General features: G+C 38.1%; 1 protein-coding gene across 1 annotated transcript; it reads left to right on the plus strand.

Moving 5' to 3' along the window:
- The first annotated feature begins 369 nt into the window (after positions 1-369).
- PTP-ER (Protein tyrosine phosphatase-ERK/Enhancer of Ras1) lies at positions 370-22,775 on the plus strand. Its single transcript, XM_076132502.1, has 4 exons — positions 370-612; positions 13,244-13,449; positions 13,807-17,601; positions 17,984-22,775. Exons 1-4 carry the CDS (start codon positions 606-608, stop codon positions 18,818-18,820), a joined length of 4,845 nt encoding a protein of 1,614 aa, XP_075988617.1. The 5' UTR covers positions 370-605; the 3' UTR covers positions 18,821-22,775.
- The last annotated feature ends 433 nt before the right edge of the window (positions 22,776-23,208 follow it).

Genomic DNA, 23,208 nt, shown 5'->3' on the forward strand with positions numbered 1-23,208 from the left:
CCAGATCGCGGCCGGGGACCGAACCGCGCATGTGCACTTCACCCGCTGAATGGGACACCCAACTACGTTTCATCACAATGTCTTAACGTGTTCGCTTATTTGGAAACTGCTCTCTTCTGCGGTAAAATGTGCAAAGTGAATAAAATTCAAAAATGTGTGCGGTTGTCGCTTAAGAACGCGCAGTGTAATGAGTTGTGAAGTCAGTTAAAAGTTTCAAAGTGCATTGTTTTGGTCACGCCGGTGCATCTGATTAACATATCCATTTGTAACATGAAATCTTATGAAACAAAGACGATGAGTTAATCTATTTTAATAAAAATTCGTAATCAGATGACTAACAAGTGTAGGGAGATGCACTTTATTAACTGGTAACACTCCCCGCTTTTGTTGTCCCCCGAAAGAAAAATGGCCGATTCACGTAATGTCAAAACTCTTAGGGCGAGAGATTATCGTAAAAACGTGTAAAATATTATTGAAATTGTGAAAAAGTGCTTTTGAGTGCGAGTGAGGTGTTCCTGTGTTCACGATAGAGTGTTCTGTGTTGTTTCTTCGTCTATACATGGGATGGTTACGGCGAGAATCGTGTAGTTCCTACTGCTAAATAAATGCACAGTAAGTATATTTACGTTAAGTTTTGCTGTAAAACAGTCCTAAAAACGTGCAAAGGGTATTAAAAGACGTCACTGGTGGTCTTGGGTCAGTTGCTAGCGCTGCAATTTAGTTGCGTTCTACGTGTTGAGATGAATTAGTATCATCTAAAGTTGGTATTTGTCGATGTGTATTTTGAAGGTCCTGAATTACGGAACTGTTGTAAATCGTCGTTTTGAGCGCCTCCAGCCTTGATAGCACGTATTCAACGAGGTCATAATGCAAAAACAGCGATAATATCGTACGTAGCTGAGTTCTGTACGGTGGTGAGTCGTGTGTGTGTTGGTCAGTACCACAAATAGATTACGCTGCGATGTTTGACAGCCAGAGCTTTGTTCGCGTCATTATAGAAACGTTTCGAGCTGTAAATATGCTTTAAATCACTCAATTGACGTGCATGAAAGGTCTTAAATGCACTATACATAGTCTCTATTCATAGGATATCAATGGTGATGTATGTATTAAGTACCTATGTGGTATATTTCTTGAAGAAAGTTGTATTTTGAAAAACATTCAATGCTTATAAAATATTTCTATCTGTCCAGACAGTCATTGCTGTAACTGGGGTCTTAGATAAGATACAGCTGGACATATGGACAGAACTTAAACAGAAAATATACATAGATTGATGTTGATAATAATATCTTGCCTGCGCTAATGAAATTGCTTGAGCATCTCTTATTCTGCCAATGTTATGAACCCGCAAAGTACATGTTATCCTGAGATGTACTCAAACTCTAAGCTACAATTAGGAATCATTACGCATAAAATAAAGTCCACTCTCAGCATTTGCCTGTTTGTTTGCAATAAACTCAAACTCTTCTATCAGATTAATTCTAGATAGAGTATGTGCCTATGAACATTTAAGAGTACTTTTAATAGTTTTCTACTTGTGGGCATGTTTAAAGTCGGTCCCGGTTGTTGGCAGTTAAGATAACAATTGTTAAGTCATATCAAAGGTTGACCACTAACCATATGGTAAGAAGAAAAAGATTGCTTTTGTGTAAAGGGTAAAGCTGTACTTGAATTAAAAAAATAAACAAAATTAATGCACTAATGTTCCATTGCTAAGCCAGGGCTCCTCCAGTAATGAGGGAGGGGTTAGGCTTTCAGTCGTTCACCCTTGCCAATTGCATGGGAGGTGACAACTTACACCATTTGGCTATCAATGCTCTTGTTACTTTAGCTTAACTGTAATATAAAATTATAATCAAAAGATCAATAGCATTTTGATCAACAGATAGTTCCTGTACCCTATTAGACCAGAGTCATTTAAATTGAACATAACATTTGACAATACAACAATAATCAAGAACACAATGATAGGACAAGAGGAAAATGTAATAATAACCGGTAATTAACAATGCAGGTGACAATTATTATTGTTTAATACTACCACAATGGATATAATTGCATGGTGATGTAATAAATAACTGTGATATTATACCATGGTTTATGAACTTATGGTGAAACGTGCGGATGGACATGTAATTTTGAACTCAATACTTATCTTTACAAATCTATACTAATCTATACTAATATTATAAAGCTGAAGAGTTTGTTTGTTTGAACGCGCTAATCTCAGGAACTACTGATCCGATTTGGAAGACTCTTTCAGTGTTAGATAGCCCATTTATCGAGGAAGGCTATAGACTATATATTATCACTTTACGACCAAAAAGAGCAGAGTACAAGTAAAAAATGTTACAATAACGGGGAAAAATTTCGCCCATTCTCTCTTGTGTGACGCAAGCGAAGTTGCGCGGGTCAGCTAGTAGATAGATATAATAGAAATCCTACTGATATTATGAAAGCGAAAGTTTGTGCGAATAAAAGTGTGTAAGTATGAGAGTAGGAAACTGGGGAATGAACGGATTGAATGCATCCTAGCCACAATAACTGTAGTGCCACATGTGGTGGGTTCAAATCCCTGCCAAGGCAAGAGTATTTGTTGTGAGCCTGGTTGTAGAATTTATCTATATAATTATGTATTTAAAAGTATTATAATATATGTTATTAGTAATATAGTTACCATAGTACGAGCTCCGGTTAGTTTGGGGTCAGATGTCTGTGTGAGTAGTTCCAATATACATATTTATTTATTTTTTAACTTGTAACACATATAATTCTTTTTACCCTGGGATATCTTTTCACCCATATGTGAGACATGGAGAAGTTAGGAGGTTTGTAGGTAACTTAAAGAAAATTTGTACAGTGAAATAGAAACATAACTGCTTCTGTGGTCTGAGCAATTAGTGTGTCTGCAAGTCTCATATAGAAATAGGTGTAGGTCACTGTCTATTTCAATCTGTCTGGCTTGTGATAAATATAGACACCCCCGTTTATAAGGGTGGGAGAGGGTTGGGGATATACTGCAGTTACATTAGTTAGACGTATCAAAGTTTTGTGATTTGTGCTATTGGTGTATTTTTCTTAGTTACCCTATATCCCTGACCCATAACTAGATTACAGCTTGTATTTATCACTTAGATTTGTCTCACTGTCTATCTGGGAATGCATCTAAATGATCCTTCATTTAATGTTTGATTTCTGTGTTTAGGACTTGCCCAATTAAAAAGTTATAATAAAAATGATGATATTAGGTAGGTATATACATATTGGCTTTTTTTACTAGTGTGGCAATAGTGTATAGTTGACAGATAAAGGGTTATTTCAATACTAAAGCAATACTCATTGATCAGTTGCAAATGAAAACCTACCCAGAACAAATATTTGTGTGATGAGCATGAGTATTAATTCAATTGATTCAATCCTGTATATAAATTTATGTAGGAATAAAGTACCTTGGTGCTTATATATTCTGTAGTATATAAATAAGTATGTGTTATCAGCTATCTGGTTACAGTACAAGCCCTGCTTAGCTAAGAAACAGATGACTGTGAGTGACTTGTTCAAATATATTTCTAGTATATAATGCTGAGTCAACATTACACCTATACTTTATGTATTTCTCTAATAATATATATGTATTACTAACTCATTTCAAGTGGAGCTCATTCACCCACTGACTTAATGACAAGTGGTGACATTCCCAGAAAAATAACAATTAGTGAGTCAAACATTGTGTGTGGGAAACGAGGGGTGAGTCAACTTTGTGTGGGTAACCCTAAGGTAGGATGGTTGAAATGTTGCCAACATTTAAAATGTGTTTGATGAGTTTTGGGGAATTCCCATACTTACTATGAATGTTGTAACCGTAATTTCTAAATATGTATGCACTGCACATAAATGACAAGAAAAATAGGAACCTTATATTTATATCTATAGGTAATTATCTAGAATTGAAACCATGACAGTCTGGGTTGTCCCAACCCTAGCGTACACAGAATCGCAATTTAATAGGACACAATACAATGCAGCTGCTGATGCAAGGCAGGGTAGTGAGTGTCATTTACTACAGAAAAATATTTTTCCGTGATCCACAGATAGTTGTTATGTACGTATCTCATTATACTTCGTGTCCATTGCATTTGTATGTTTGTAAAAGTCCTAGTCCTACACCAGTTATGTGCGAGAGTTATCATTTTCATTCAAGAAAGTTAGATTTCGTCTTAGTACGCATTTTTTTTTAGCACCAGCAATTATTTATTTTAGGCACCAAAGATTTTTTTTGTGCTGAAACCATAGGTTATTGAAAATAAAGGCTTTAAGACGAATGACGTTAATATTTTCAATTTCGAATAAAATGCTCACCTATTGTTTATAAGTAGGCATTACGGTACAATTATGTGCAGTGGTGTAATGATGCGTCATTCCGAGAATATCTCATCAAGTGACGAATTGAGCCGTGCACTGACTTGACACTTTATATACATACACATAAAACCACGCCTTTTTCCAACGAAAACGAATCATCATCAGCCTAGCCTGCTAACTATGTTGGAGTCGGCTTTCAGTCCCACCGATTGCGGCTGAATACCAGTGTTTTATATGAGCGACTGCCTATCGGACCTCCACAACACAATTAACTGGGTTATAACACGATACTAAGTAAGACTGGTTGTCAGACTTTCAAACTTCTGACTACTGTTAACGACCACTTCTGGACAAATTTCCTCCTCTGTGACAGGGGTTGGCCTCGCGTCTACCACGCTGACCAAGTGCGGGTTAGGGACGTTGCCCTTAATAATTCAGTTAAAGAACTTTTAGGCATGCTACGTTTCTTAAAGATGTTTTCCTTCACTAGCATAACAAGTGATCATTATTTCTAATACACACATCACTTGGAAAACTCAATGGTAAGGGAACGTTCATATCTGACGGAAGATGCGTCGGGCCTAACTTAATTTGTATGGACTTCGCAGCGACGCATCATCGGTTGAGTGTGAACGGTCGAGTGTTTTTCTATACATTTGTCTGTTCTGGCGTTACACGACCGATAATACGCGACGTATGTTCTGTCAGATATGAACCTTCCCTAATACCGAGGGTTCGAACTCTCCACCATTTGTTAGAGAGGCGCATACTTACACCACTGGGCTATCTTTTTGCAATAATAACAATAATTTCATAATCATAGAGGTTAATGTATTAGATATTGTTATCTTAAATATTAAGTGATAACAAATAGATTACAGAACGTAGGTACCTACTTATTTATCTAGAGGTTTATCTGCACTACTAAATATTTATTATTATACCAGCGCGTTTTGCGCACATGTTCTATGTTTCATCCCTTAGTTAGATATTTACGCGATGATTTTGAAAAGGCAGTAGTCTATTTTTCAGCTAGGGTTTTAAATTGGGTGTATATTAAATTTCATCTTTATCAGAGCGATTAAGCGAGTCCTAAGAATTGTGTATCTACACGTCTTCGCGTGAGGAAAAACTACCAAGACACGTCTTCGCGTGAGGAAAAACTACCAAGACTCGTCTTCCCGTGAGGAAAAACTACCAAAACACGTCTTCACGTGAGGAAAAACTACCAAAACACGTCTTGATGTGAGGAAATCGTCGTATTCGTTTAATTCGAACCTCTGACATCCGTAGTATTGTTTTATTATCTTACCCACTGCGCTACAGCGTTCAGGGTATGTTTGGTTTTTTTTAAGGTATCTCCAGCACTAACCAGACTAACAAAATATTTGTTCCGTGTGAGAATCAAACTCACGACCACCAACCACACTGGTATTACCGTTCGGCCTCGTTAACCACTGCGCCACAGCGTTCATGTTGTGTTGCACGTACGCATATTTCTATATACATTGTATATACAAGACTTGAAACATCATAGCACATTGCAATATAGGTATTATCTGAGTTTTATCAAAGTATATAGTATTTTGCTATGTCATATTATTATTACTACATTTTTTATGACAACATGTATGTATGTGAATGAGGCAAGGGAAGTTTGTAAGGATCGTACCAAGTGACGTTCTTTGGTCTCTGCTTACCCCTATGTAAAAAAGGCGTAATTGAATGTAGTTAGGTAGGCATGTATGTATAATGATACTGATATTTATTTTATAAACTGCCTCTGTTGCGCGGTCGGTAGTGAATCATGAGGTCTCGGGTTCGACTTTCGTGTCGGTCACAGTATTGGCATTCCGTCGTCTTGACCCACACCAAAGATACGATATAATAAATAACACGTTTGTAGAAAAATAACAAGGGTGACTTCTAATCTTAACCAAATTATCGACCCAGGAATCGAACTCGAGACCTCACACACTCACACGTTATGATAACAGCAGTTTAGTACAGACTTGATAAAAAACTCATTCGTTCACTTACAAAACACGAACCCAACACCTCCCAATCGACTGCCATACATACAACATTTGTACCACACCGCTCACTTGACACTTAACTACAAGTCACGCCTATTAAAACAGTAATATTAGTAACAAGTGGAGTGCACTCGCGTCAATATACGTCATTATCTGAGTACGTCATGATTGAGTCATGTCAACTCATGCTCGCTCATGCAGGTGACGGCACAACACACTACACGAACGATCAAAAACTATAAAAAAAAAACTATTTATTTTTTTGAGGAGCTCGATCTCTGAGGTCAAGCTACGCTTCCCGAGGTTTTTCTGTAGTTGGGTGACTATAGTATTCATTTTATTGTGGGTCCCGGCTGTCATTTCGAAGATCTTTGACAGTCGTTAACAGTAGTTAGAAGCTTGAAAGTCTGACAACCAGTCTCACCGAAGGGTATCGAAGGGGAGGTCCGATAGACAGTCGCACCATATAAAATACTGATATTTAGCTGCATCCGGTGAGACTGGAAGCCGACTCCAACATAGTTTGGAAGAAAGGCGAAGCTGATATATTTTTATAAAGACAACTCCCGCACTAAGAATTGCTCTTGTGTCGCGGGGACTTTTACAAACATACAAACAACGCACACAAAATACAACCAGACCCGAATCAATTATTTGCGGATCGCATAATTAATTATACCGTGTGGGAATCGAACCTACGACCTCCCGACGCAGTGGTATAAATGTGGCGACCTAAATCACTGTACCACGGTGGTATAGATTGTCTCTAAACTGTACTTGACCAGCAATACTCCATGAGACTTGTGTTCAGGAGTGTAGCTGCTAGGTGCCAGTTCAGGACACATTTCTTCAAGAACTATGTTAAACAACTCTCAGGCATGCAAGGTTTCATCACGATGTTTTCCTTCACCGTTAGAACAAGTGATCATAACATTTTTCCCGCTTTCTCATTGGTTCAAAAACTCTTCTACATTTTATCCTGCTTTCTGATTGGTGCAAATGCAACTCATCATTTAATCCTGAGCTGTCATTGGTTGAAATGCCACACAGTATTTTTCCTCTTCTCTCATTGGCTCAAATGTCGCGTAAATGTATCACCGGCATAGTATTATATGTTTATCAATATAAATATACTATGTGGTTATGTTTAGTCATTTAAAACAAGAGTGTTACTGAAAGACGGTCGTGTCTACATTTTTATATTATTATTTATTATATTGTTTGTTGTTATATACAATATGGATTTGAAATACGGTAAGTTGAGTGGACTTTTTATTTGTTTTTTGTTTTGGTGTGATAAAAGGTTCGATTTCCGAGTGAAGTGTTATTGAATTTTAGTTGTTTGTGTATTGTTGTTGTGTGTGTATCGGATTCGATTTCCCGGTTGAATAGGAATTGTGGAACAAAGTTGTTTGATTAAAACAATGCACTGTTGAGTTGCAGGTGTGTTTAATATGACTGTTCGGTAGTGGGTTCTATTTCTGATTTCGATAATGTTAGTTAACTTAAGTTGATAGTTTTAAATAATTCAATGTTAGTATCTCCAATGGCTATGTTTGTGTTATATTCTCACATTAGTTACTGCTAGTAAATTAGACGGATATTAAAAATGAATTTCAACTGTCGGTTGTAGGATACCTAGAACCTAGGTAGTTCAGTGTTTGGGTTCGATTTCCGGTTTTTATAATTACCTAACTGTTGTTTCGTGTGTGGTGAAATATAGGTTCAATATTTAAGGTAGTCGTCATGTCTCTTCTATTGCATTGGGAGTCAGTAGGTTTGATTCTCTTACAGGACAAATATTTATGTGATGATGTGATGCATAAAATAGTTTAGGATTTAATATTTTTCCTTACGATGTCACATGAGTCATTGTTAGTAGGGAAATTCTCTTTTTCAAAAATATTTCTTGATATTTGGTTTATTGAAGCAACAGGCCGGTTGGCATAGATTAGCTCAGTTTATCCTTAAATATTTAGAAATAGGAGGCAAATTTAACAAATACCTTTATTTAATTAGGTATATAGCTAAAGTTTTCATAGTAGTATATAGTATCACATAGTCCCGAGTTCGATTCTAAGATAAGGAGTCTCATCAAAAATATGTGTTAATTTCGACAAAGTTTAGATAGTGGTGTATCGCATGGACCTAAGTTCGATTTTGAGATAAGGACAGTCTCATCAAAAATGTGTTAATTTCTCGGAGTTAAAATTGTAAATTGACTATAAATATCATGTCAAAATATTTAGTTAGTAATAGGAGGTATTACTTAACCCATAACGGCCTCCATAGCTCAGTAGTTAACGTGGTCGCCATGCCACTACCAGTGCGTCGGGGGTTCGATTCCCACAGAGAATATTTGTGCGATACATAAATAGTTGTTTCGTGTGCTTATGACGTAGACCTTAGACATTCAGGGGCGAATAAGTAGGGAACGATTCAAGGAAAACTTAAAGGAAAATATAACTAATAAACAAATGACGAGCGATACTAAAAACTGGCAGTTATTGTGAAAATACGTTGTATTATTAATTATGATGAAATATACAGGGTGTCCCAAAACTCAACGATAATCCGAGACAGGATGAAAGGCCAAGTCATACCGGCTATAGGAAAAATAAAAAAAAAATTCCATATCACTTAGTTCAGCAATAATAGACACTTTTCAAAAAAGTTGAAATTCCACACCCTTGGTCGCATTTTCAAGTCCTGTGATCACCAATGTCACAATTTCGCTGTGTTTTTTTGAATTTCGTGATCTTAATTGAATATGCTATTAATCGTATAACAAATTAATGCACAAAACATTGTTAATTTAATAAAAAAAGTTAAGTTTTAATGAGTCATCTTTCTCAAAAATATCGTTAGTCAACTTTGACGCTTCATATTGAAAAAAAAATGTACTACACTACCCTTGGCAAGTTATTTCAAAAGTTGGCGCATTTAATCAAGATTTCAAAATAGTACAACACTTGCCACTTTTCTTGCCATTAAAAATGTTATTTTTATTTGAAAGAAGAGTATCCTCGCAAATGGATCGGACGCAGTGGTACAATTTTATGGCATCCTCGTTCAACCGATCTAAATCTAGTAGATATTTTTTACTGGGAATGCATAAAAGAAAAAGTCTTTTCAAAATCAATACAAAATCTATCAGAACTTCGCCAGAAAATTGACACAGCGTCAGATGAAATAAATGCAAGGAATTTTGCTTGACTGGTGAAAAAATCTTTTGTACGTCGTTGCAGAGCCTGTATTCGTGCCAGAGGAAAGCAATTATTTTTAGTAAAGATGTAATTGAGTCAGTCCATAACAAATATTTAATGTAATAAACATAATAGGTTATAATAATTTAAAAAAAAACAATGAACGAACCATCGATCTTATTTAATTATTCTCCTTAAACTAAAGTAATTCCGAATTGTTTTCCTCTAGCATGAATTCAGGCTCTGCAACGCCTTACAAAAGACCTTTGCACCGGTCAATCAAAATTCCTTGCATTTATTTCCTCTGACGCTGTGTCAATTTTTTGGCTAAGTTCTGATAGATTTTGTATTGATTTCGAATAAACTTTTTCTTTTATGCATTCCCAGTAAAAACTATCTATTGGATTTAGATCGGGAGAACAAGGAAGCCATAAAATTGTACCACTGCGTCCGATCCATTTGCGAGGATACTCTTCGTTCAAATAAAAATAACATTTTTAATGGCAAGAAAAGTGGCAAGTGTTGTACTATTTTGAAATCTTGATTAAATGCGCCAACTTTTAAAATAACTTGCCAAGGGTAGTGTAGTACATTTTTTTTTCAATATGAAGCGTCAAAGTTGACTAACGATATTTTTGAGAAAGATGACTCACTAAAACTTAACTTTTTTTATTAAATTAACAATGTTTTGTGCATTAATTTGTTATACGATTAATAGCATATTTAATTAAGATCATGAAATTCAAAAAAACACAGCGAAATTGTGACATTGGTGATCGCAGGACTTGAAAATGCGACCAAGGGTGTGGAATTTCAACTTTTTTGAAAAGTGTCTATTATTGCTGAACTAAGTGATATGGAATTTTTTTTTTATTTTTCCTATAGCCGGTATGACTTGGCCTTTCATCCTGTCTCGGATTATCGTTGAGTTTTGGGACACCCTGTATATGTAACGCTTGGGTTTTCTTGTTATAAGTAGGTCGGAATCCATGACTGGAAATACGTCAGTTATTCTAGGAGACCCATGCCCAGCCGTGGGACTGTTCTCTTTATCCTACTCATATTATAAATGTGAAAGTTTGTGAGTATGTATGTATGTTTGTTACTCTTTCACGCAAATACTACCGAATCTACGACGAAATTTGGTATATAGGTAGCTGAAGACTCAGAATAACACATAGGCTACTTTTTATCCCGAAGTTCCCGATCGGGATTTACACGGGAAGGGTTTCCACACGGACGAAGTCGCAGGCGGCCCATAGTTCTTTATGTTCTTGTGTTCGTCAAAAACCAAGACAGCTCCCGCACTAAGTATTTCTCTTGTTTTATGATCTTCTGATCTTTATGATGTCTTTTACAAACATACAAACAACGGAAACAAAGTACAACCAGACCCAAAACAATTATTTGTGGATCGCACGAATAATTATTTCTTACAGGAATCGAACCCACGACCTCCCGACACAATACTATCTACGGAGACAGTCTCATCTGCCTAAACTTTTAAAGTTTAACCCGAGATTCGAACCCCCTACGCAGCACAACACAAAGTTGTTTATAATTCTCGTATCAATATTATCAGTAGCCATTATCTACAACTCACGTCATGGCTCAGTAATTAATCGCGCAGTTACCTATCAGATAACGGCATATAAAGGCATGGTGACGTCACACTGAGTCAGTCAGACCCTCTCACTGACTCATGAAAACATGACGAGCCTTATAAATGAAAAGTACTTACCATTTAACTGTGTGTGTCTGAATATAGCAACAAGTCGCTGCTATACGGAAACATATAGTACGCGAAAAATAATTCTATGTGCAAAAGTCACGTACTGCGGTTACCATTATGTGTCAGAATATAGCAACATGTCGCTGCAGAAGACGAAATATGAATACAAGAGACGTATATAAGGAGGGCGTGTGACGGAACGGAAGCACGTCGTTGTTACGTCACACGCACACCGCGTATACGTCTCTTGTATTTATGTTCCGTCTTCTGCGAAGCGGTTTGTTGCTATATTCTGGCACACAAATTTTAATGACTCGTAATTTACTTGAGTATTATTTATTTTAAACTTTATAGAGCTGTATAAAGGCGGACTTAATGCCAGGGATATTTTCTGCCAGTCTACCTTAGGGTAACGCAGAGATTGTTATTATCTAATATTACATAGTTTTGCTATATTTCTCGATATTAAATACAGACTACTATTTAATCGCACAGTTATCTCTCAGATAAGTTAGTAAAGGCATGTGATGACGTCACACCGAGTCAGTCAGACCCTCACACTGACTCATGGGAATGACAAGACGATGAAAGAATCATGATGTCATATTGTTTTTGTTCAGATTCACTTTTTCTTTCAAATGAGTTTTTAAATAGTTTTTTCTTATATTAAGTAAAATGTATGTGCTTGTGTTTTCTTGCTGATGTACCTCTACAGTCTTCTTTTTTAATGTGATGAGTAACACATACATACATGATATCACGCCTGTTATACCCGAAGGTGTATGCAGAGGTGTATGAAATACACCATCGTTTCGCCATTAACAATGTTAGTTCCATGGAATAGGGAGCGAGCCTTTTACCGTTTGCTGGACACGTAACTATTTTTTGGGAATTGGGCTACAATTATAAATAATAAAATGTAAAATAAATGAATTCTATTCTATTCTTCATGGGAATCGAACCTGAGAGATCGTGGTCAGTAGTCACTACCGACTGCGCCACATATTCAGTAGGTTATATTATCTTAGGAATTTTAAACCATGGTTATTGGTTACTCCAAGAAGCATATACCTACATAGATACATAACATATCGCCTTTTCTCACGTGAGGTGTTTCTGTAAATTTTCTTTTTTGTTTTGTTTGAATCAGAAAAAAATTGCATGATATTTGCCGGGACTTCCCTCTCTCCAACGTAAGATTAGATGAGATCTGATGAGTTTATTTACACCCCCTTAAGAACTCTCAGTGCGAGCTCCGTCTTCTCCAGGTACACAATCTATAATTACCCTCCATATATAACGCATCAAGCACTTCGTAATATTTACATGTCCCGTGCCAACTTGCCAACATCGACGTGGTCGTCATCAGTGCGTCAATACCACGTCAGATGTAGATTTTTGTGATGGCAACACTGAGTGTCTTGTGACCGGTGATGCGATGCGTGATTCAAAGTTTGAAGATGATGAACTCGTGTTTAGATGACAAGCTATTTAGGGCAGGAATATGAACTATTGTTTAGGGCTGTACCTACTGGTACAAACGGAACAGTCCTTGGCGTCTTTGCGTTCCGTCACCCACTCTTTTTTTTTTACTCCTTGCCTGGACTCTTCTCCTACGTTTCTAACGTTACGCCTGTACCGAAGGTGAAGGTAGGCCTGTAATAACATCAACGTTTCGCCATGTTAGTCTCATGTACTAGTGGGCGAGCCTAGTGATACATACCGGGTGCATAATCAAGTATATTTTTAATACAAATTAGAAAGACCAATAGCAATAACACTAATAGCACCTTGCTCGACCCGGGAATCGAACTCGAAATCTTGTTATCAGCATTTGAACACTACCGACCGTACCGATTGCGCCATATTATAAGGAGTCGTCAATAATATATTACTAATTCTAGGACGTCAGACGAGCACGTTGGTGGTGATAGTAGCCGAGAGTGAGTTGGTGCGTGTGTTCCGCAGATGTGAGGCGGGTGGCATGTGGGGAGCGGAGGCGGGCTGGTGGTGCGGCGCGCTCGCGGCCGCCGCGCTGCTGCTGCTGCTGCTGGCCGCGCGCTGCCGCCCGCGCGCCGCGCGCGCCAAGAGACTCGCGCCGCCGCACCACGTGAGTAACACACCCACCTGTGTCTAGAGTCCAGTCACTGTGGTAGTTCTTGAAAAGATGTCAAGTCCCTAGCTTCCATTTGATTAGTTTAGCAGACTGAAAGCTTGATGCCTTCCTCATTCCTAGAAAAGACTTTTGGTTAGCAGTGAACTACCAGGCCTGAGAAGAGTTTGAGATTTTGCATTATTTCAAAAAATTTAAAGTTTTGCTTCTGCTAACTTGGATGAAACGTGTCCACGAGTTTTCCCAGATTTCCCACTCGTGTGACACTTGGCTAATTAATTTAAGTTTCTTCTATTGTTTAATAGATTTTTTACAATTAACAGATTTCTGTAGTTAGTGTGTATGTGGTTGCAGGTGCACGTCGTGAGCACTTGGGTGGCAGCGCGCGGCGCGGCCCGGCGCGGCGGCGTGGTGTGCGGGCCCGCGCTGGCCGGCGCACCCCGCCGCGCGCGCGCCACGCTGGCCGGCGCGCCGCCCCCGCGCCCCGCGCGCGCCGAGCCCGAGCCCGCCCCGCCGCTCCCGCAGATCGTCGTCGTCGGCAACCCGCCCGCGCCCGCCGAGCCCCCGCCCGGCCCCTCCGACTTCAAGGGAATACCCAAGCTGCCGCTGCCGGAGCAGTGGCTGCACAAGCGCCCCTCAGACTACAAGTACACGAATATCCCGCGGCCCCTCGCGCAGTTAGTGAACGCGGACGCGCTAGGCGCCGACCTGACTCAAGAGTCTCGCGCCAAGAAGTTCAGCGCGACTCGCTCCCCGTCCTTGGAGAAGGACGACAAATCCCCCTTCCTGGTCAGCGCTAAGTCAGACAAGGACAGAGAGGTGTTCGGCTTTGATACGGAAGCTGTTGAAAAGTTGAACGAGAAGGAATTAGCTGATAAGATGTCGTCGCCGCGTGACGAGGACGCGTCGCCCGGCAACCTGAGGAGGTTCCGCTCGGTGAGCACGAGGCTGAACATGTGCAGCGTCACCGAGGGCCCTCATCTGGAAGGTCAGCAGGAGAGACTGGAGATGCAGAACTCTCCGAGAGTGTTAGAGTGCAGTTCTGCCAAAGAGAAGTCTTCGGCCCCGAAGTTTGACTTCTCACCGAAGATTTTAGCCGATACGATGACGTCACCGAGATTCTTCACTCCGCCTGAGACAGTGTCGCCGATGTTCTTCGCGGAACCTTCTCCGAAGTCTGTCTACTACGACAGTGTTCGCTCTCCTAAGTTCTTCGCGGAGACGCCGCGTGACGCTGAAGTGCCACAGTCTCCTCGCGCGCTAGGAGATCATTTAAACCGTAACGGTATCAGTGAGAAGCCGAGTTCCCCGCGAGTTTTAAACAAACCTAGTCCCAAAGTGCACAGTTATAACAAAGAGAATTATTTCACGTTCGAACAGTCATGCCTCGACGAGACGAGAGCGTCACCTCGCCCGAGGAAGTATGGCGGAAGGAACTCCATAGAAAAAGAAAGGTTCACACCTCCCGCGGAAAAAATAGACATACGAAAATACAGGCGACATAATAGTTGCGATACGAATTATAAAACAGTGGAATTAAATATAACTGCTTGTGAAGATAATAAAGAGAGTGAATCAGTTTCCGAAGATGTCACAGATTGCTGTGTTAAAATGGATGCGTTGGAAATCGAACCTAAGGAAGAAAAGTCGAACGAACTGGCTCCCAGCCCTTCGAACACCGCTCAAGCGAGACGACAGAGACTTAAATCGATATCTCTAGACTCTGATAACGCGAAAATTATCGAACAAAACTTAGGACTACCTATCGCTAAGCAGATGAAAGATCAGATGAACGAAGCGTACAAGAATCAAGATACAAGCACATCATGTGATAGTATGGAGCGTTATCAAAAGACCCCGACTGGAGAAAAGCCTATGTTCAAATTTGAAGACGAAAAAGACAAGCCAATTGAAGAAGAGCCTAAGTCCCCTGAAATTAAAGTTAAAAAGACGCTGCGACAAAGTTCAGATACTCAGTCGTTTATAGACATGCCTAGATTTTCACCTAAGGAGTTCGAAATTACTGTTACTACTGAAGAAGGGGCCACCGTGCCGGCTCAAACAGAGACCAAGAAGAAAGGCAAGAATCTGAGGAACTTACGAATAGATTTGACGAAAAGGGACAGTGAGTTGGAAAAAGAATTGCTTGAATTTGAAAAGTTATACACAGATGCTGAAGAGAAGAAGGTAAAAACTCCCACTTTGAAAGTTAAAGCGACTTCTCTCGACTCCTCCGAGACTGTCAATCTCTCTCTCCCTCAGAAAAAGACTCTAGAAGTCCCTCAGAATTCTGTCTCCATGCCTAATACTCCCAAACGGCAATTAAAACGTATATTAGCACAAAAGAACGTCAAACATGACTTCTCTGGAGGAAAACTAGGGTATAACTCTCTTCAGTCGAATGCGGAACAGCGTCGTCTTTATATGAAGGGCCAAGACTCCGGTATATACCTCAGAGAGAACCACGCTACTTTGATGTTATACCAGCCTGGTACCTCACGCATGGGATCCAGAACCATGGGCTCTTTCGACGAAAACATGGCAGATTTGGAAAATACACCCGAAATTAACATATCTGGAGCTGATAATAGGTCTTATCAAGATCCAAACTCGACGTTAGGGTCTAACTTGTTGAATTATAAGCAGAATCTGAGTGTGTCCAGTACTAATTTGAAGACTTTACCTGAAGGTGTACCGTCAGATGATTTTGAGCCTACAGCTGAAGATGAGAAAGTAGTCAAAAAGTTGCACAGAAGGAATTCTAACCAGAGTCTTATGCTCAGTACCCACAGTTTACAAAGTTCCAACTGCTCTTTAAACAGTTCAGGCGCATCGTGTCATAACCTAGCGACCGTTAGGACTAGTATATCAAATTTCAGCCTGAATTCTGAATCTAGGCAGAAAAAACTATCATTCGATCGTCGAGATTCGAACGCGTCATTCAACAACGAGTTATTACCTACTACTAGAGTGATATGCTCTTCAAATACAAGTCTATCAGGAGATGTGAGTAAAAACTGTCTGCTTCAACGTCGCGGCTCGAACAACAGTTTGACATTGAACATACTTTCAAGTAACAATTTGAGTCGGCACTCAAGCAATAGCTCGCTGAATAAAGACGCTAAACCTGGCCAAAAGAAAGGTCTGCTCGAACGAAGAAGCTCAAATACTTCTCTTACTTTAAATATTAATAATTCGAACCCCCAACTTTCAGTGAACAGGGGTCTAAGTGTCTCGAACTATAACTTAAATGGTTCTACCTGTAATTTAAGCAGATATAATAGTAATATTAGTATAGATAATCCTACTACGGAACCACGCAAAGGTATTTTAGAAAGGCGAAGTTCTAACACATCACTGACTCTAAACATACAGCCGCAAGAACCGAGAGATTTGGAGATCGATGAAAATTTAATAGAATCTAATCTGAAAGACTTACCGCACAGAGATAAGCATAGAAAGTCTTTAAGCACAGAGAATTTGATACCTAAGTCTTATAAAACTCGTCCTCGGTTACGTTCGAACGACAAAAGTGTAGGATTCGGCTCCCATGATAACTTATGGTCGAATTCTTATACAGAGCAGGACTATTCACAAAACTTGACTTATGTTTGCGGTGATCAGGAAAACGAGATAATCTATGCGTTCGGTGGGAGGCCTGACGACCCAAATATGCAAGGGTTCACTCGCAACATAACTACAAAGCCATTAAGCCCTCAAAGTACTTCAGAAGACTTCAGATTGTATTTAGCAAATATGCAGCTGCTACAAAATTCTTCAAGCGTTTTGACTAGACAGCAGTTGAGGGATTTAAATGAGGTATTTCAAAATGGGTACTCGAAAGTTAAGTGTCATAATAGTGGGGAGAGCCACTGTTGCTCGGGGAGGGTTGAAGACATGTCTAAAGACAACCCCCAAATGGTTTTACCCGACCCGGTGACGTCACAACCCTGCTCAGAGTACCAGAAGAAATTGCTAAGGAAATTACATCAGGAGTTCTGGGATATGCCGACGAATTTTCAGGAGAAGCCTATAGTATCGGGGTCTCATCCTAAGAATAGGTACAAGACCATATTGCCTAATGAACATTCAAGGTTCATTTTGAGTTCGGATGCTGTTGAGGGGTATATTAATGCCAATTTTATTAAGGTGAGTGAACATTATTATGCCTAATTATTATTGCGTGCTGCTGTAGGGTCCCAAAGTATATTAGTCATACATTTTTGATTGTGAATTTCTTTGTAAAAGCTGTAGTCCTTGTTTAAGATGTTCAATATTAGCTAATTTTATCTAAGTTGATTCAGCCATTTATCTCTTCAACTGTCGTTCATAGACGTTTGTTGAGGTGATTTAATATTCTTGTTAGTTTGATCTAACTAAAACACTGCGGTGTTTTTGGTTCGATTCCTATACGAAACAAATATTATTTGGTATTACTTGGTTTTTAATTTTTTGTAAAGTTAACACCCAATTCAAAATATATTTTTGTAACAAGAAACTTTTATTAACTCAATGTAATTAACAATTTCAGGGGCACGAATACACGAAAAACACATACATAGCGACACAAGGACCTCTACAGAACACGATCCACGACTTCTGGCTGATGGTGTACCAGAACAGCCTCGCACACCTCCCGGAGGACCAGGCCTCCCCTCCCCCCATACAGAAAGTAGTCATGCTCACCAACTTCATAGAGAATAACCGACAGAAATGCGAGAAATACTTCCCTCTTGAGTTGAACGAGGAGGTCAACATCCCCTGCCCAGAGTGTGAAGATGAAGACAACTATTTCATCATCACCAACAGCGGGATGATCAGGAAACCAGGATATACCATAAGAAAATTAATTATCAAATACAAAAAGTGTAACGAGGAAATCGTTGTATACCACTACTGGTTCCACAACTGGGCCGATCACAAGTGCCCAAAAGATGTGAACGCATTGTTAAATTTAAGTTTAGATGTGTTAAAAGACCGTGTCCTAGACTTTAGTGGTACAAGTGAGGTTAACGAAGACTTGTGTAAATGTGATTCACCGAAGACGGACTCTAAGTTTGTGTTTCCACCGTTAGAACAGCCTGTGCCTTGTGAGATGAGTGTTTCTGTGTCTACTCCGTTTGATTTTAGTATGGAGACGTTATCTCCTCCTACTATAGTGCATTGTTCTGCTGGTATAGGCCGGACGGGGTGTCTGATAGCCATCCTGAATGGCATCAAACAGTTGACTATGGAGGAGAAGGTGGATGTGTTGGGTATAGTGTGCAACATGCGGTTGAACCGGGGAGGGATGGTGCAGAACTCGGAACAGTACGAGCTGATACATAAAGTGTTGTGTTTGTACGAGCAGGCTTGTCTGCCGTTATAGCTGGGTTAAGGTTTTTGTTTAGTTTAAGTTTGTGTTTTGATAGTGTTTTTTATGCAATAGTAACTTTGTTTTACAATAGTAACTTTTTGATAATTTTATAGCTTCTTTGAAATGCTATATATCTTAATGTGAACTGAAAATTGGTAACTTATGTTTTACTCCAAGATGTGATATGTCAGTTTGTTAAATTTTATCAAAATCGACTTAGTCGTTTTCACAAAATAAATAAACAAATAAGATTGTTAACTGTAGCTTTGTTAATGACGTAATTTGGGTGTTTTCTGCAACTCTGCCTACATCTTCGAGTGTGACAGGAGTAATTTCATGTACATATATGTTTACCACTTTGGTTTAACACACAAATATGAATTGCTATAATCGGTTCTGAAGAGTTTGGTTAAACATACGATATTTTTCGTTCTCTCTTTACAACAGTAGTAGTAGTATGTCCCACTGCTGGGCACGGGTCTCCTCTCGGAGTGAGAGAGGGCTCGGTCTAAGCCCACTGTTCAAGTGTACCTCTATAATATTGGTGGCTATCAATAAAGACATGGAGGGGACTTGGAAATAGAACTTTTCATCAAGAAGTATTCATTTCTATATAACTGGTTTGACCTGCATGCATACAATCACTCCTAGGTAGTTAGCCACAGACCAATGAACATAACTCGCTACGATATCTACAAATAGACAGCCTTGTATCTCATTTATTTTAGTTTCATAATAAACTAGATGGGAAACTGTAGTGCAGAAAGACATGAGTGAGTGTGAGGTTTCCGAAGACGATGTCGAGGACAGAGCGAAGTGGAGGAGAAAGATTAGGAAGGCTGAACCCACTACCATATGGGACTCATAGCATGGAAGAGAGAGAGAGAATAAACTATGGCCCAAAAACGTATTTCAGCTATAATCCTTATCGAATTTTATCCAAACTAGCCTAGCTATTTTCGCATAACAACATACAACACTCATAATATTAGAACTGATTTCAAATCACTTTAAAAAAACCCTATAGTATAATAGTTTTTGCGCAGTACACGATAGATGTCGCTAACTGTATGTGCCAACAACTATACCATAACATGACAATTTGTTATACAAATAAGAAAATACGCGGATATATGTGTGAATAACAGTTACTTATCGTATGGTTAGCGGTCAACCTAGTGTCAAAGTAGTTGGTACGTTTGTCGTGAACTGTTGTTATGTTAAACAGCAAGCGACTTGTATCACGGAGACGCTCAGCTCAAACACTGCACCTACATCTATGTAATGTACAAGTTACTTAACTCACTGATCGTTGACCGTACATACGTACATAAAATTATCCCTTCTACCCGTAGGGGAAGGCAGAGACCAGAGAACGCTACATGCTACGAGTTCATTGACATCTTATACATCATGCATTTTAATAACTTGAAATTTATTAAAATTAATATTTTATCTGACTATCGAACTACGCTATATTGTGTATTGTAGAGAACGACTAAACCGATTTTGTTAACACGTTCACTGATAGATATCTCTGAAGATACTTCTTATTATTACTGTAAAATGACGAAATATCAACAAATTTTACTTTAGTCAATAACTCAATTTTGAAATACCACTTTTTTAAACCGCACTCAAATTTGAGTACTGTATTAAACAGCACTATCAAAACATATTAATAAAGTGAGAATATAAGAAATGATTGTGTTATATTTTATAATTATTATTTGTTACGCACCGATGAGTTTTATAGAAATGCGTGGGTAGTTGTGTTATTATGATCAATTATGAAATAAACTGTCAGCTTAACTTGGTTACAATGGCCAGTTTTAATGGAATTAGGCGGCTGCACAGGTGATCTTTTACTGTGAACAAGTTTACTGATTGATTTTTGGCCACAACGGCCAGTTTCAATGAAATTAGCCACCTGCACAAGAGTATGTTTGTTGAGGTCACTCTTTCTGTCCAATATTCAGCCATTCAGGTCAATTTTCTTGTTAAATTTTATTTGGCCAGTTTCAATGAAAGAAACCTGCTTGTTTACAATGATTAAGATTCCTAATCAATATTACGGTCAGTTTCATTGAAACTAGCCAAACTGAGTTTACCTAGTGACCAAACCTTCGCACAATACACAGGTACATACATTTAATTTGTAAAACATTTTGTGACTGTCTTAGTTATTCACTTAACTGTTGTTATGTTTGAATAACAGTTACTTACCATATGGTTAGTGTTGAACCTAGTGTCAAAGTAGTTGGTACGTTTGTCGTGAACTGTAGTTATGTTAAACAACAAGCGTGGCTTGTATCACGGAGACGCTCAGCTCAAACACTGCACCTACATCTATGTAATGTACTAGTTACTTAACTCACTGATCGTTTACCGACCTGTGAGCTATACTGACTATGTAAGCTTATTTCGTATTTGGTCATAATAATACTATTAAAAATGCCCCTAAAATAATTATGTTGGATAATTATTGTTCATGAAAATGAGTTTGATTTTAAAGTACGTTAGTAGAGAGCCTTGGCATGGACATTTTATTGGGCTCATAATGATAAATTCTATGTATTTCAAAAATAAAGTATGTGTATGAATCAGGTCGACGTCAGCTGTATAAGTCTGCGGGTCACTGATGTTCTACATTCTGTATGTTGTATACCTCCAGCCGCGAACCTTGCGTACAACACTCTCTACTAAGTTGTTGCAATTATATGTCTGTAGATTTAGGCTACAGATTGTATTATGCAAAATTTATCTAGTACATTTTAGACTTTCGCGTTGCATGTTTATTAAGTACATAACATTGAATAAATTTAATCGTGAACTACTTGACGTTTCGGCACGACACGACAGTTAATAACTTATATGACACTTACTGTAAGTCGTGAAACTATTTTGATGAACAATAATTATCTTATATTAAATTAGTTTTTAAGTTTTTTGTGTTAGTCAATGAAGAGTGAAAGTTTTAAATGTAATATACAATTTTATGAATGGCAACACTGTTTTTATTTTATACTGGCAATTAATTACTGTATCTTTATCTTTTAATGTTAAATACATTTTGTTTAAAAGGGACAATACTATGTTATGCAGAATTTTTGACTCAGGACTCAAACCTGAAGCCCACACGCAGAAGTCTAATAGACGGTTTGCAAGCAAGACAGAGACAAAAGACCGCGACCGGAGACTGCGACAGTTACTTGACTTTAGGTAATGTATTAGATCGGGAAAAAGTCTTTTCGCATTAAAGTATGTATGAACTCGTAATAAAATCTCTTTGGCTTCAAGAATCACAAATTAGTACACGGTTCATTAGGTTTCTTTCAGTAAGCTCGTGAGGTACCCAAATATCGAGCTTTTTTGTGTAGAGAAGAGATTTTATTAGAAGTTCATACATACTATAATGCAAAAAGACTTTTTCCCCGACCTAATATGAGCATATAAATAATATACGAAATAGTTCACAAGCGAGACGGAGACACGAGACACGACAGATAGTAAGTAAAGTTGTGGTCGCCGTCTCATATCTCAGTCTCTTGCGAGTCACCACCTTTATAAAATACATGATTGCAAGTAGTATACTGTAATTAGTTGCTAGTGTAATAATGTTCGATAGTTCAGTGTTGCCATTCCTCAAAATAACAATTACCACAATTTGTGTGTAGAAATAAAATTTATAAATAAGTTATTTTCGTTTTTCAATCGCACAATATATTTGTTTAAAATAAAATTTGTACATTCATTTAGTTTTTAAATTTTATTAGATATAAATATGATATAGATGTAATAATTTATTCTTTGTAAGTAGGTAGACGTTTTTTTATTATATAATTTATTTTTTGTTTGTAAAATATAGATTTAGGCGGATTTTAGACGGCATTTAAATAATTAATGTAATATATAATATGTGTGTATGTAATGTTAATTTTTGCCACAATTATACATTGTAGTACAATATTTTTTTTGTTTTGTTTTTTTTTTACTTGGGCAAGTTTTTAGGGTAAGGATTTTTTTTACTTGCGGACAGATGCGTGATGTTTAGAATCACTTAGTTATTTATAAAACAACGATTCCCGAATTGAAAATATTTTTATAAGTTTCGTAAACTCATTATAATTTTCATTCTTGTAAAATAACCATCAACATCCCATATACACCCATTTAAGATTTTATCACTGTCATTATTCAGAAATCTTCGTTTAGTTGTAACATTTTTTATTGAGAAAAACACTTGAAAGAAACTGCGTACCAATTTCATTGATAGACGTAATCATCATACCTACTCATAACCATAATTATAATATAAAATAAAAATCTATTAGACACCTACATACTGAACGTAAAAGGAAAATAATCGCTAAAATCATGGGTTCGATTCCCACAACAAT

This window comes from Anticarsia gemmatalis, chromosome 28 (genome assembly GCF_050436995.1).
Source record: "Anticarsia gemmatalis isolate Benzon Research Colony breed Stoneville strain chromosome 28, ilAntGemm2 primary, whole genome shotgun sequence".
Taxonomy (NCBI): domain Eukaryota; kingdom Metazoa; phylum Arthropoda; class Insecta; order Lepidoptera; family Erebidae; genus Anticarsia; species Anticarsia gemmatalis.